General features: G+C 44.0%; 1 protein-coding gene across 3 annotated transcripts; it reads left to right on the top strand.

The window, feature by feature from the left end:
* The first annotated feature begins 424 nt into the window (after positions 1 to 424).
* On the top strand, positions 425 to 15,944 carry LOC128342728 (mucin-5AC-like). Of its 3 annotated transcripts, none has more exons than XM_053290468.1 (5): positions 425 to 688; positions 7,270 to 7,566; positions 11,841 to 12,107; positions 13,549 to 13,669; positions 15,457 to 15,944. In XM_053290468.1, exons 1-5 carry the CDS (start codon positions 616 to 618, stop codon positions 15,470 to 15,472), a joined length of 774 nt encoding a protein of 257 aa, XP_053146443.1. In that variant the 5' UTR covers positions 425 to 615; the 3' UTR covers positions 15,473 to 15,944. The 3 variants fall into 3 exon arrangements, with proteins under 3 accessions (XP_053146443.1, XP_053146442.1, XP_053146441.1); XM_053290467.1 differs by having other exon boundaries at positions 426 to 688; positions 11,820 to 12,107; XM_053290466.1 differs by having other exon boundaries at positions 432 to 688; positions 11,817 to 12,107.
* Positions 15,945 to 16,285: the final 341 nt, after the last annotated feature.

The raw sequence follows: 16,285 nt of genomic DNA on the forward strand, positions 1-16,285 counted from the left end.
TATTCTATGTAAATTTCTTTGACATGACATGATGATGATGATGGTGGTGGTGGTGGTGATGATGATGATGAATACAGTGTACTGCTTTGTGTATCAAGCAGAGGAGATGGATGGAAAGGGAGAATATAAACAAAAGAAAGAAAATTAAAATAAGGAATGCGGGAGAAATTGTTACTTGGTTCTTTCATTTTCATGAGACATTAGTAATGAAATGTACTCAAGGCATGTTTTCCATTCCTGAAGCCTCTCCCAGCTCTAGAGTTACAACTTGTCATGGTTCACCTTTTGATGTAAATTCAGAGTGAGCCATGGTGGGTGGGTGTCTTGTGCTCTCTCAACCACTGGGGAGCTTCAACCTGTTTCACTTATTAATAAATCTTTTCCATGCAGACGTACCTCTCCAACGAGGCAATGATGCAATGTGTTCCGGTCGTATATCATTCCGTATCAAGGGGGCCACACCTTGGGCAAGACAAGAGGGCGAAAGTATGCAAGCTGAGCTGTCACGGACAGGCACAGTGGAGATCTACCTACCACCCAGCCATTTGAAGCGGAGAATTCAGAACCAAGGAGACATACACTGCAGGACTCTTGTTCACTTGATAAAGCATCAAGATGAAACTTCAATGGATTCTGGTGCCAGGAGTCAGTTGCTGGACCCTGCTGCTGTTTTCTTTCTTCTTAGCAGGTAGGCAATTTGAATGTTAGTGTCAGCAATCGCAGGGATCTGGAGAAGACATTTGAGAAAATTCTCTAATGTTTCTCCTGGGGAGCAGCCCTGTCATTAGGGGAGGACTTCAGTTTCTCATGGGGGAACCCGGAAACTTTATTTATTTATTTATTTATTTATTCTATTTTTATACCGCCCTTCCAAGCTGGCTCAGGGCGGTTTACAATTGAAAAACAAAAATCATTAAAAACAATTAAAACAGAAATACAAATATAAACACCAATTTACAATACAGGGAGAATTTTTGCTTTTGAAAAATCAGGGGGTGGATGTAGCACAGGGCACGGGTATAATGGGCCAGTGTGGTGCTGTGGATAGGCAGTTGGACCAGGAGAGGACATGGGCGTCTAGGGGGTGGGGGCAGTTGCCCTCCCAATTCAGCCAGTCCCATTTAATTCAATGGGACTAATTCCCAGTTAAGTGGGTATAGGATTGCAGCCTTTGACCCCCGCCCATGGGAGAGATCCAGGTTCAAGATCACTCAGACATGATCTTGGGCCAGTCTTTCTCTCTCTCACTCACTCTCTCTCTCTCTTTCTCTCTCTGCCTAAACAACCTTACAGGGTTGTTGTGAGGATATCTCTCTCTCTCTCTCTCTCTCTCTCTCTCTCTCTCTCTCTCTCTCTCTGTGCCTAAACAATCTTACAGGGTTGTTGTGAGGATGAAAAAAATGGGTAGAACCTTGTATGCTGCCCTGAATGTATAAGTATATTTATATTTGACCCTTTGGGGAAGGGTAGGATACTGTATACTTATAAAAAACAATAGCTCCTTATTTATGTGCTGCCATAGTATAATCATAAGTGGCAGAGGGTGAAAAATCACAGACCAGTACAGGTGAGGGAAAATGGCAGGGAAATGGTGAACATTGTGTATGCCTGGCAGTTTCTCCTCCTTCCAGCTGTGAAATGATTGGGCCCTTTATTCTCAACAGAAGGGCCTAGAGGAATGATAAGCCACTTGGTGTCTGTCTGTTTGTTTATCATGTGTACACAATTTAAAACAAGGTGTACACATTTTAAAGCAGCCAATATAAAACAGAGTAAAAACAATTAAAACAATTTCACAGAATAGAAAGTTAAAACAATTTCATAGGATAAAAACAATTAAAACAGTTTAAAATTAATTTCAGTTAAAAGCCTGAGAAAACAGGTGTGTCTTGAGGGTCTTTTTAAAAGCAAGCAGAGATATAGATGCTCTTATTCTGACAGGGATCATATTCCAAAGCCCCAGGGCAGCCACAAAGAAGGCCCTGTCCCAAGTCATCACCAAACAAACTGGTGGCAACCATAAATGGACCTCCCCAGATGATCTTAATAGGTGGCTGGGTTCATGACAAAGAAGTCGCTCTCTTAAGTATGCTGGACCCAAGCCACTGAGGGCTTTATAGGTAACAACCAGCACTTTGTATTTCTCAAGGCAAGATATCAACAGCCAGTGCAGTTCTTTCAGAATCAGTGTTTTATGGTCCCTTCGAGTTGTTCCAGGGAGGGACCAGTCTGGCTGCTGCATTCTGCACCAATTGTATTTTCCAGACAATGTACAAGGGCATAATTTTGCAAGCTGAATTTGCCTTGCCGTATTATACACCAGAGAGCTTATTAACCATTAATCAAAACTATGTGTAATGTCACAACTGCTTCTTGTCATGCATCTCAGTTCAGCAGTGCAAGGGCACAGTGGCTCTGAAACACACACAGAATTGCCATGCTGATAAAAGCTGTCTGATTCACCTCAAATGGAGGAGAGAGATTCTTCTGCCCCATAGGCAAAAGGCACCACATAATAATAATAATAATAATTATTATTATTATCTACATTTTATATCCCGCTCTTCCTCCAAGGAGCCCAGAGCAGTGTACTACATACTTATGTTTCTTCTCACAACAACCCTGTGAAGTAGGTTAGGCTGAGAGAGAAGTGACTGGCCCAGAGTCACCCAGCAAGTCTCATGGCTGAATGGGGATTAGAAGTCGGGTCTCCCCGGTCCTAGTCCAGCACTCTAGCCACTACACTGTGCTGGCTCCTGACATTGTATAATGTTTTTTGCATTGCCTCATTTCTTTCCCTTTAATTGATACTTGCCAGGGCTGGGTCCAAGGGGGCATTGATGAGCTTGGAGAGGGACATTTCACTTCCTCTTTAAAATATAGACTTTAAAAAATAAGATTAGAGGAAATAAATTTGTGCTCATTTGTTTATGGGCAATAAACAAATATATAAACAAATATTATAAACAATACAGTCCTTGCCTACACAGTTAGGCAGAGGACACACAGATGACCACTCCTCCTGCGCTGGGCATGCTCCCGGCACACCCAGACGATTCCTCGCATGCTCAGGCAGCAGGGAGGGTCGGAGGGGGGCAGGATGTGTCATTCTGGCCCCTGGAAACACCATAAGGCACCACACAAGTACACAGTGCATCATGGGGATCCTCATCCCCTCCCTGGGCTCCCTGCAGTCTGGCAGCTGCGACTGCCCGACAACTTTTTTTTTTTAATTTAATGTTTTTAAACATTTTATAACATTTTATATTTTGCAACAACATGCCCAAATTGCCCCCCTGCCCCCCCCACACAACCCAAGTTAGGAGAGCGCTCACTCTCCCAACCCTGTTTTGAGGGGAGGCTACTTAGGTGGGTTTGCCACCATAGTGCCACCGGGATCCAGCGAGATCCCAGCAGTTTACATGCGCATGCAAAACTGGGCTGGGCTGCCGTAGCCCGGTTTTACATGCGCATGTGAATAGTCTCCATGACTGGAACTCTTCGTGTAATTTTCTTCTTACAAAAACCATTGCATGGGACAGGGATTTTGATGGGCTTCTGCCCGTGGCATGGAGGAGGAGGTCTCAGACCTTCCCCCTGCTCTGTGGGGAAAGACTGTATGGACCACCCTCAGTCCAAATCACTCTCAAAGCTTATAAGCCACAGTGCTCATAGGTTTTCCCTTCCACAACACTGCAGCTTGGGAGGAGTGATTTAAACCAGGGAACTAGCACAGGGTTAAGAGTTAAACTCTTTCCTCCCTGTACCATGGACCCAATCCAAATCCCCTGTGGCTGCTTTCCCAAGAAGATAGTTACGTTCACAGTTCAACTTAAGGAGCTCCCACATAACATGTAGATTGGCCCTTAGCATAGAAACATGTATGTGGCAGGCCAAGACAGCAGGGCAGGCTGTTCGGCCAGTATGCCAAGCTCAGGGCCTGTCCGAGTGTGGGGCTCCAGGCAATTGCCCTGGTTGCCCTGCCCTAAGGACGGCCCCGCTTAGAGAGGTTGAGAGCTTGAGAAGCTCTGATTGTTTTCAACAGATGAGACTACAAAATCTAACAAGGACCTTCTACCAAAGTTGTCCACTAGATGCCAGTACACTCTGAGACACACATCTTTGGGACTCTTCCAATTTAAATTTGTAAGGTTGGGTTGAAAACAAGTTAGTTTGAAGAGAAAACAGCTCTTTCATCAAGGAAGAGACTGTCACTGGCGGGGTGGGGGGTGGAATTGCCTCTACAATGGAATTTTTTTTAAAGAGAGGGGCTAATTTTCATAAATTAAGTTAGGAATTGAGTTGGATCAGAGTTTTGTCACAGAACCTGAGCCTGTTTAAAATGCCAAGACTAAGGCTGAGAACATGTGAAAAAAGAACGAAGATAGCCTTTGTGAATCATCAGAGTGTCACTGCCTTTCTCTTTTGCTATCTTGAAGGGAAAAGAGTGACTAGGTAAATAGGGTTGCCATCTTTTAATTGCCCCTGAGCCTCTATCAACAGCTAGATGTAAGAATATTTAGCAGGGTGTTGTTGTTTTTTACCCCATCATTGATCTCCATGACAGGGCAAAGTTCAACTGCTACATTCTGCAGGCCCAGATACTGTTAAAAGCACAGGAGCAGGGCCAGTTAAAACAATTAAAACAAAAGCAGGTAACCCAATGGGTAATCTGGTATTGTGGCTTGATTATTAGGCCTGGGCAAATATTCAGCCCGTTAGTGGAAGCTGGATAATCTGCACAGCCGCTCCTGGCAACGGTTCCCACCGCTCTCCTCTGTGCACTGCTGTGCTTTTCCCAGCACAGGTAGGGCTCCCTAAAGAGGAATGAAGCCCTACCCAGCCCCAGTGGTGTTTGGAAAGGCATGCAGAGAGCAGAGGCGTATCTAGGGGAAATAGTGCCTAGGGCAAGCACTGAAATTGCGTCCCCTGTCCAAATATCTGACACCCATCTTTCAGACAACTTTACCAAAATATCAGCTGAAAAATACAAGTCAAGCTCGTTAATCTTTTAATATTTCAAAAACTATTTTGCTGTGGATGTAGCCAGACCAAAATATGCTGGAAAATGACAAATTTCAGTATGCTGGGGCTCATGAAATAGAAATACCCAAATACTATGTGGAGGTGTACTTGGAAAACTAAACAGAAGTGCCTGTCTAATTCTCTACTATGAATTGTAGCATCACTATTACATAAGTTTTAAAAATAAATGGGAGAATTTGACTTTTCCCAGATACTCTGAAAATAATTAAAGAATATGCAAAGTAAACTGTGTCACTGCTTGGAATATATTCTGGTATTTCTTGCTCTCTTTCTCTCATTTTAACTGTCTTTCTGAAACTCCCAGTGGGCCTTAATACTAAGGATTTCACACTGATTCAAAGACAAACTCACCATTCCCCCTCCCCCTGCTAGCCTCTTAATTCACCACCACAGCCCGTCCCAGGCTGATTTTTGGGCCTATTCGGGCCTGCAAAGATCGGCGTGGTGGCCATTTTGGAGGCTGAAATGCATGCTCAAATGGGGGGGCCTTGCAGCCTTGTAGAGACCATTTGAGCACGTGTGGTGGCTATATATATATATATATATATATATATATATATATAGGCTGCTGAAAACAAAATGGCCACCCCGCATGCTCAAATGGCCTCTGTGAGGCCTGGCATGGCCTAGGGCCTCGCAGAGGCCATTTGAGCATGTGTGGTGACCATTTTGTTTTTGGTGGCCATTTTTAATTTTTTTTTTTTAAATTTAAGAAATGGCGCCCCCCTTCAAGAGGCGCCCGGGGCACATGCCCTGCCTGCCCCGCCCTAGATACGCCCCTGGCAGAGAGTCCTGGAGAGCGGAGCTTGCCAGCACTTTCCCCACAGAGCTCTGTGGAGAAAACATGGGAAGGACTCCACTTCCAGCACATCCCTCATTTCTTCCCAGATGTTGCTGAGGCTCTGCAGGGCTCTATCTCTCTTTAAGGGGCCCTGCCAGCACTGTGAAAAGCCCAGCAGCGCATGGAGGTGAGCAGTGGGAACTGCAGCCAGGAAGAGCAGTGCAGATTATTCAGCTTCCAGTATTTGGAGCTGAATATTTGCACAGGCTTACTTACCACAGCCTTGCAGAGGGCATTTGCACATGTGTGGCAGCGGCCAAAATGGCCACCGCTCGCCTTCACGGAGGCCTGAAAGGGCCAAAAATACTACATTTACCTGGCTGCGGCAGTGATGAGGGAGGCCGACGGGGGGAGAAGGAACCCTCGCGGACACACACCCCCACAGCCTACAGCAAGCCCCCCGAAGGGGCTACAGGTATTTAGCTTTAATTTTAAAAAAAATTCACTGACCCCCACCAGACTGGACCAGACCGAACCAGGTGGGGGGTTCGATGCAGGCCGGACTGAACTGGCCCGGCCAGTCCGGCCTCAAACCGAACCAGGCCAGACAGTTCCGTGCACACCCCTACTTTCTAATAGGAATTCAAAAGACAATAAGCCTATTCTCACGAGCAGCCTAACCCAAGGGCTAGGGCAGCCCAGCCTGGGTTATGCTGCTCATGTTCAGTGCCAGGATCTGTGTGGATCCTGGTGCTGCCTGCTGCTCGCCTAACCCTACTTTTAACCCTGGCCTTTAGCCAGAGTTATGGGCATGAGCACACCCTTAACCCCGGCACCGGGATCATTGCAGGCAAATACACACAGAGAGTTGGGCGCCTAGAGCACCTCACTCATGGGGTATCCCCCAATACACTGCAGTTGTCACACGGTGCATTGTGGGATATCCAGAGGCTGGGATGCATTGTCCCAGCCTCTGGATATCCGTGCTGCAAGGATTGTGTGGGTGCGCAGCAGCATGCCAAAGAATGGAATGACAGATCATTTGTGGGGAAGATAGGTGAAACCTTGACTTCCCGCCTGCCTGCCCACCATGATGTGAGAATAGCCTTAATGTTGGGTAATACCCTATTTACCCAAATAGATGACTTTGAATTTAAGACAACTCCCTTAAAAAATGGAGGTTAAATATAGGTTCTACCTGTATTTACCCGAAAGGAAGAGGACTTTGAATTTAAGCTGAGCTCCTAATTTCTAACATCAAATAACTATTGGTGAAAACCTAGTCTTGGATTCAGGTACTTTTACTAGGACCAACTAAAATATCACAAACTGTTGAGCAAACTCTTAAGCTCTCTTGTTCAGGCATGCTGGGTGTCTAATGGACCAGCAAGGCTACCTAATAATTTTTCTCAAAAGCTTACCTTTTCCTTGATTATTATCAGTCACAGGTACTACTATATCTGCCAGGACAACAGTACCTTCAGTGATCCTCAGTGGTGCCACATCAGAGGCTCCCAAGACCACCCCTGCAAGAGTATCCACCCCTGCAAGAGTATCTCACACAACCCAACAAACAACTGAAAGGACCAGCTCTATAGAAACATCTCCTCATGCCACAAGCATCTCCAGCAGTACAAGTGCACAGCCAGCCAGTGTGACTATCAGCATTGGGCCTACATCGTCCAATGTCAGAAGTACACCTACAACAGACAATGACAGAACTGGTACCACCCCAACAAGTATGTATTATGCTTGCTGACATACAGGAAAGGCTTAACTCTTGCTTGCTTATTCATGGGTTTATTAATTTGCTTGCATTTTTGTGTTATCCATGGTCCATACACACAGCAGAATGAAGTGGGATAGCTCTGAGGTGGTACAGCAGATTCTTGACAACTGACTGAAACTATTCCTCAAGATTTCCCCACCCCCACCCCCAGTATTTTTTCCAATATTTTTTCAATATCAAGTCATCAAAATCTCCAAGATTACTTTCAAGAGTCACCAGCCGATTGATTGGTGTCAATTCCTGGAGATGCCAGGCCAATCCTGGAGGGTTGCCAACTCTACTTCCACTTCAGACCAGGCCCATAGCTAGCCTCAAAGCTTTTTGTGGCGAGGGTGGGATCACCAAAGTCAGCAGGGGCAAGTTATATGGCTCTTTAAACACAATTTGCAGCCTGGGGCACTTATATTGAAGTAGTGCAAAAGTCAACAGAAATTGCAGTTTTCTGAATCGATGTGTAATAAATGCAATAAAATTCCACATTTCACAATAAAATTTAACTCCCCCCTCTGCCTCTCAAGAGTCCAGATGTGCACTTTTGCCCTTAATAAATATTTTGATATAAAAAGAGAACACAGAAAAACTGCCTTGCATGGAGTCAGGACAGGGGTCCACTTAAGAGTTTTGCCTGCTGGTCTGCAAGTTGACTCGCAGCAGCTCTCCAGTCTCATGCCCACAATTAGCAAGCATATGGCAACCCAGAATCAGAAACAAAACAGCAGCAAAAACCACAATGCAGAAACAATTTGCACACACTCAGTAATCTATTCCCCACTGAATTTAGGTTTGAATTTACCAAGGGCAGCATATGAAAAATGACCATAGCAGCTCTGGAAACTCCACTGTTTAATAGGCCCATTCAATATGATTTACTTCTGAGTGCACATGTGCAGGAATCGGGATTGGGCATTGGCAGGAATGTTTCAGGTCTGCTCTGCATGCCAGCAAAAAGACCCACTCAAATCAACCAAAAAAGTTCCCATTTTCTCAATAGCTGAAGCATGCTGAATTCTTCACCAATAAGCAATCAATAAATGAAGCAAAAAAATATGTTCCATACTGAAAAGGGCTGAAAAGCAATTGGTATCTTTTAAAACACATCTTTCTTTCACTTTGGGAGAGCAGAGCAAAGCTTGCTTTAGGTCTCACACATCCCTCCCACCCATATCCCTCTTAGAACTGGAGAAGGTGCAGAAGAGGGCAACCAAGATGATCAGGGGCCTAGAGCACCTTTCTTATGAGGCAAGGCTACAACACCTGGGGCTTTTTAGTTTAGAAAAAAAACGATTGCGGGGAGACATGATAGAGGTCTATAAAACTGTGCATGGTATGGAGAAAGTGGAGAGAGAAAAATTCTTCTCCCTCTCACATAACACTAGAACCAGGGGTCATCCCATGAAATTGATTGCCGGGAAATTTAGGACCAGAAAACGGAAGTATTTTTTCACACAACACATAATCAACTTGTGGAATTCTCTGCCACAAGATGTGGTGACAGCCAACAACCTGGATGGCTTTAAGAGGGGTTTGGATGACTTCATGGAGGCGAGGTCTATCAACAGCTACTAGTCAGAGGGCTGTGGGCCACCTCCAGCCTCAAAGGCAGGATGCCTCTGAGTACCAGTTGCATGGGCATAACAGCAGGAGAGAGGGCATGCCCTCAACTCCTGCCTGTGGCTTCCAGCGGCATCTGGTGGGCCACTGTGTGTGAAACAGGATGCTGGACTAGATGGGCCTTGGGTCTGATCCAGCAGGGCTGTTCTTATGTTCTTATATCCAGATCCGTTTTATTCCAACTCACCAGTCTCACCCCCCACGTCAGACTCACTCCCTGCAGTGCTGCTTGCCAGGTTCAGCGTGCAGAAAGTCACATTTTGCTGCTGAGTGTAGAGAATCAAACTCTCACACAGAACTATGGGGGTGGGACACACAGCAGCCCTTATCCCACTCCCAGTCTCTTCTAATTCTCTTCCCTGCCTGCTTCCTGGAGGATCGCAAAATAGCTGATAACAACTCCAGTCTTATCAAGCAGGCAATCAGCATTGTAATCTGTCTCTTTCCCAAGATCAGGGAAGCAATTAGGTAAGCAATTAGCAAACAATGGACCTTCTACAGCAGCTTTGTTCCGCTAAGAAGCAGCACTGAAAAAAACAGCCAGAATGGCCAGCCACCTGGAGAGGGAAGATAATTTTTTGAGGGGGCTCGTACCTACCATGCCACTAGCTGGCTACAGGCCTGCTTCAGACTCCAACTGGGAGAATGCCATCTTTGAATGCTGTCCCATATACCAAACTTTTTTTTTTTTAACATAGGAGCACATTCAAAATGTGATTCCCACTCGCTTAGTCTAAAATTCTGTCTATTCTGCTACCTCAGAATTCTTCATACCTCAAGCTGCCCTACTCAGTCTGAAGAAGTACCATTCATTCTATCACCTCAGAAATTTTGCACCTCCTACTCCCTGCATGCAGTCTGAAGTAGAGCCTTTATTCTATCACCTCTGGACCCTTCCATCTCATTCTTTTACACATGTAGATCAGGCCTTAGTCTCCAGGGCGTTCTTCACACAGCAGGCTTTACCACAAGTTTACTGAAAGGCTTTACTGCGAGTTGTCCCAAAAAGTTGTCCCCAAAAAACTGACACAAAAAGTGGATTTTTTTTACCCCGGATAGAAATCGGGCTACACTCTAACACAGTGAAAAACCCGAATTGTATGTGAAGTGTTCCCCGATACCTTGCAGGGACTTCGGGGTAAATCTTCCTGATATGTGAACACGCATCCTCTATTCCGGAGGAGATGCGAGTGAAAGGGCTTTAAAAGCAAAGGCAAGGAAAGGTGTGAAAGGAAGCCAGGAATCAGAGTGGATAGCGACTGTTTCACCAATTCAAAACACAATGTATACAGGCATTTTAAAAATAAAAAAAAGTAATATAAATTATCCTAAATGCTGAATTACTGCCAGTGGCCACTCCACACATCGCAGGAGAAGTGGCAGGGAATATCAGAAAGCTCGTCTAAAAAAAAAAAAGCTGCTGCAAATAAAGGATGTTTTTACCCCAGACATAATTTGGGCCAAGAAAGCATGTGCAGTAATTCTTACAGTAATTTGGGGGGGAAGCAGAGTCTGTTGTACACTCATCTCTGATAGCCCACAGGGACGTTGGCGTAAACAAAACTAATATGTGGACTGGCACACTAAATTCCAGAGAGGATTCAAAGAAAAGCCCTATCTGTAAAGCCTCCTGGGGGAGGGAGTTCCTCAGTTATGAACAACCACCCAAAATGCCTATCCAAATGCCCTTGCTGTTTGACTTAGTACCTAATAATACAGTCAATAGGACACCTTGAGCTTAGGCTATCCCTAAAATATGTAGGGCAAAAGCTTTTTAGGAGTGTGTGTGTGTGTGTGTGTGTGTGTGTGTGTGTGTGTGTGTGTGTGTGTGTTTAAAGCATATCATTCAGTTGTTCGAGTTCCCAAAAATAGAAATGTATGTTTTTAAGTTTGCCCTTTCATGGGCCAAAGTATTTTGAGATTGCAACTGAAGATCCTCTAGTGGCCACAATCTAACACAGTTAATTATGCTTGAGATGACTGCAATAAATCAATGCTTAAAACTGTACTAAATTGTGACTATTGTGTAGATGCCCAGAAATTACTAGAGAGGTCTGCTATTTTTAAGAGGTATAGACAACTTGGTCTAAATGTCAGTTTATGAGACACACACACACACACACACACCCTCTTCTTCACTATAATTCATGTAAAGGCAAGAAGATCAGTGCCTTCAGATCTCAGCACAAGTCTATTTTGTTAAACTGAGGTAATGTTACTGAGGTTAAGGAAATTCCTATAAATTCAGAACAGGGATGCAGGCAGTGGGAAAGCTTAAGGAGTAACTCCTCACTTAATTTTTGGTGGGGTGAGGAGAGGAAGACATGTTTGGGAAGGGGGAAGATATGGTATATTAGATTTGGTGGGACAGTCCAGTAAAATGAAGGAGGGAACTCCTCAATGCATCCCTGACTCAGATTCTGTGAATTTCATATGCTGCCACAAAATAGGGTGTTGTGAATTTGATATCATGAGTCCTTGAAGAGAAGAGTATGGTTATCCAAAGCAGGAGAAACACTGAGACTCCATAAATATTTGACTGGATTCATCTTTCATATTTGGATGGGATTTTTCCCGCCTCTCACATAGCAGTCACTGGTGTCAATCCATCAGCCAACAGGACCACAGCAATGCTTTTGGCCCTCCTCTCTAGCACACCTGCTGCACCAGTGCACAAGAACAGCACCACTATACCAAGTAACACAGCTATACCAAGTAACACAACCAGCTCTTACAAGCCATCTCTGGCTACCACGGTTACGCTGCTGGAAACGAAAAGTACCAAGCCATCAGGTACAAGTGATACGACTGCAACACCAATCGACAGCACCACAGTCACATGGGCAAAAGCCAGTGTTGGAACTGGTACCACCAAACCAGGTATGGAAGCTAATAAGAGACCTACCAAGAGAGATGAAACAAATGTAACAAATATGAAACAAATATTTTTATTTTATATGTAAAATAAAAATACATACGTACGTACGTACATACTGGATGGTAGAAGATTAAATCTCTCATCTAGGGAAAGTGACCATTGTATAGATGTCCAGAAATTACTGGAGAGGTCTACTGTTTTAAAGAGGTATTGATCTAAACTTGATCTAAATGTCAGTTTGTGGGACACTTCCCCTACCCCTTTTCCCCTTCTTTTTTTTCTCTTTCTCTTTCTCTTTCTCTTTCTCTCTTCTTCTTCTTCTTCTTCTTCTTTGCTATGATTCATGTAAAGGCAAGAAGATCAGTGCCTTCAGATTTCAGCACAAGTCTATTTTGTTAAACTGAGGTAATGTAACTGAGGTTAAATAAGAGACCTACTAAGAAAGATGGAACAAAGACTGGGTGGTAGAAGATTAAATCTCTCATCTAGGGAAAGTGAACATATTCAGAGAATGGTTATTCACAAGTGATTAACTATTGTTGGTTGTGTGTTGTTTTCGTATGTGAGTTCATTCAAGATCTTAAATTCAGTGAACATGACTAGATATGCAGTCAGGAGATCATAGACCCAACTTACACTCCTGGCTCTGCCTCTTAGTTTCTGTAGGTGGATTTAACTGCCAGGCTAACAGGCAGTCAAGAGCCAGGCTAACAGGCAAGACTCTACCTGGTGGTAGGTTGTCCAAAGTCTAGAAGATGTCAATATTCTACAACAATTACTGCATTCCAGGGAAACCCTGGAGTTCCTTAAAAGCTTACCATGAGCTTCTCACCCACTTCTCAATGAGAAGTTCAAGTTGCCCTAGAAGAAAACTTGCCCACCATGACTCCCTTGCAATGCTCAGCCACAGAGGAGTGTTGTGTGTGCTCTAGGGTACACTTTCAAGTCATTCATGATGGTGGTGGGGCCCAAATTGACCTGGCCACACAAATTGAGTGTGTGCAATGGTAGAACATGCCCCAGAATCTTCTGCAATGAATAAGGGTTCTATGAAAGATGCTTAGAGGTTCATCAGCAGCTAAGTCAATATGGAAAGTATTCCAGGAAGGCAGAAAGCTTGAATCTTCCTTGTTAAATATAGTCTATTTAGAGGAAAACTGAAATTTGCAGTAAGAGTAAAGAACAGGCATGGGGAGATGGGAGCAGAGGGCAGACAAAGGTAGGTTAAGGGGGTGAAAAGTCAAGAATTCTACGCTGGTGATCTGATCCAGAAAGATTCTATATAAAGCTTCCAACTAATCAGAATCAGAATCAGATGGAAAGTTCTACGACTAATGGGCATTCCAAGCTGGTCCCTGCCCCTGAAGCTGAATTGCACTCCTTATGGATTCTAACATCTATAAATCTCTCTCTAATGCAGTTCTTCACCTTTTTCTCTTGCAGGAACAGAGACAACAACCAGTCCAGGAAAGCAACCACTGAAATTCTGGGGGATCATTCTGATTTCCTTAGCCGTGACTGCAGTTTTCATTGCAGGATGCATTGGATGCTGTTTCTATTTACAGTAAGACAGGAATGCCAGCTTTGTTAATATCATTGGGAGTTTGGTTAACGGCATAAACTGAGCCAGGACTAAAGTTTATGGGACAGGGAGAAGACACTGGCTTTAGGGCAATTTCCTTCATAATGTTTCAGTCCCTTTATTTATTGGCCCTAATAGCACATGTAAGGGAATTAGATTTTATTTATTTATTTTTATATTTATATACCATCTTTCATAAAATTATCACAAGGTGGTATGCTAGCAAGTGGGAGAATGTTGGGAAGACAGAGAGATCCAGATCCTACTGTTTCTAGAACATAAAGCTAGCTAGCCAAACTCCTAGGTTATTTCAGAATTGTGGACAAGGAATCCAGAAATACACGTGGCTGTGATTGTGTTACAGAACTCTGAAATTCAGAATATGAATTTTAATGCTGACTATAGCAGCTGCTGAAGCATGCTCAGGAGCATTATATTTTCATTTTAAGACACATAGTTTCATGCAAGGTTGGTGGCAGCCTGTGTCCAAGCATTTTGGTGAGCCTCCACAATCATAACCCCATCTCTGCTGGGGTCATCTGCTACTGCTGCCACCACAGACCAGCCACCTACCTAGCCTCTGCAATCCTTGATAAATGATGCTGCTACCACCACAAGCCAACCATCCATCTGGCTGGCCTCCACAGGCCCTGCTAAATACTGCTGTCACCAGCTGCAACCCAATATAATGATGTCACCACCATGTTATAACACCATGGGATAACAGGTGCCAGGTGGTGACATCATTCTACCCCATTGCAACTGGCACCAACAGTATTTAGCAGGGCCTGTGTGGAGGCTGGGCACGTGAGGCAGTGAATGGTAGGCCCCCAATCTGGGGGCAGACTGGTCTACTCTCTGGGGTAACCCAGAGAGACCATATTATGCCTGTTGTCAAACAGTTGTATTGGCTGCCAATATGTTTCCAGGCAGAATACAAAGTGCTGGTTATTACTTTTAAAGCCCTAAATGGCTTAGGTCCAGGTTACCTTCTTCTGTATGATCCTCATCACGTTGAGGTCATCTGGAAAGGTTCATCTCCAGTTACCACTGACACATCTGGTGGAACTGGGCCTTCTCTGTAGCTGCTCCTGGTCTTTTAGTCTGTCCTGGGTGGTGTGGTCGCCTGGGTGAGCATGATGGTGCTTAATTTGCCAGCGGGGGTGGGGGAGGGGGGCTCCAAAGGTCTTTAGGACCAGGTTACCTAGGTGCACCTCTGCAACAGATATCTGTAGTTGCGGCTTATTGTTGGCCTTCAAGAGAGGCCTGAAGACTTACTTGTTGGGCCTGGCCTTCCAAGGTGTTTGCACTTAAGTATTTTAAATTGGTCTTAAATGGCTTTGAACTGTTTTAAATTTGTTTTTGTATAGTTTTAACATGTTTGTTTTAAACAGTTTTTGTTCTTGTATTTTACTTGTGCACCGCCCAGAGCCTTTGGATGGGGCAGTATAGAAATATGATAGATAGATAGATAGATAGATAGATTAGATATGCACACATTTTAAGATAAAGAAGATGTTGCTGGCCCTCAAGGCAACAGAGGAAAACATGCAAATAGGTTTTTGCAAAAAAAAATTAGCCATCACAGTAGGGAACTTCCAAGGATCTGGAATTGGTCTTATTCACTCAAATCTGAGTCTGCTTATCTTTACGCATTGACAATCTTCTTGCTATTTCCAATGTTGTTGGAAAGTGGTTACTACTATGTTCTGCCTCTGAAATTTTACTTCCTTTCCTCTAACAAGAATACTTCTTTGTCTTTGTTCCAGAAAAAGTCGTCTCTAACATCCCAGCTCCTCTCCTCAGACCTCCAGCTCCTCTTACTCAATAACATCCCTACCTTTAACATGGAAACAAAAGAGTATACACAAGGATGCACTGATTTTTGCTAATGAGAGTATAACCTGATTCATCCTCATCAGGCCTTGCCTATGTCAGTTGCAGTTTTCAGATTAACCACCTACAGAATGCTGTCATCATTTGTGGCTAGTTCCATGAACTTCTGCATTCCAGAAGACTGAGGAAGAATTACCCACAGACTGTAAAACAATGTGGAACAAAGCGAAAGCACAATACTTTCACATGTGGAAACCAATAAAAGGCACAAGCTTTTTATTCGTCTTCTGCGCTCTGTTTTTCAATTGTGTCAAAATAGAAAGGGAGGTTTCATCCCCTATACATGTGATGGGAAATAGCTTCAAAAACAAATCCTTGCATATATATTTTCTCATATAAATAAATATATATTTCCAATTCATTCCAGTCAGTTTTCTCTATCAACATCTATTTCACAAAACAGGAAAACGCACATCATACTTAGATGGTGACAGGGGAGATGGTATGGTACATACCTCCAGACAAGCAGCTTTCTTCTTTCTACCCACCCTCTAGGGCAGGGGTTAGTGGCATATGGCATGCATGCCAAACATGGCATGTGGAATGATTTTGAGTGGCACTCACACAGTTAGGAAGACAAGCTTCTACAATGCCCACTACCTGCCTCCAACTGGAGTGTCATTACTTCTTATAGCAGGCAGTGAACATAGGAACATAGGAAGCTGCCATATACCAAGTCAGACCATTGGTCTATCAGATAGA

This window comes from Hemicordylus capensis, chromosome 2, assembly GCF_027244095.1.
Source record: "Hemicordylus capensis ecotype Gifberg chromosome 2, rHemCap1.1.pri, whole genome shotgun sequence".
NCBI classification, from domain to species: Eukaryota; Metazoa; Chordata; class Lepidosauria; order Squamata; family Cordylidae; genus Hemicordylus; species Hemicordylus capensis.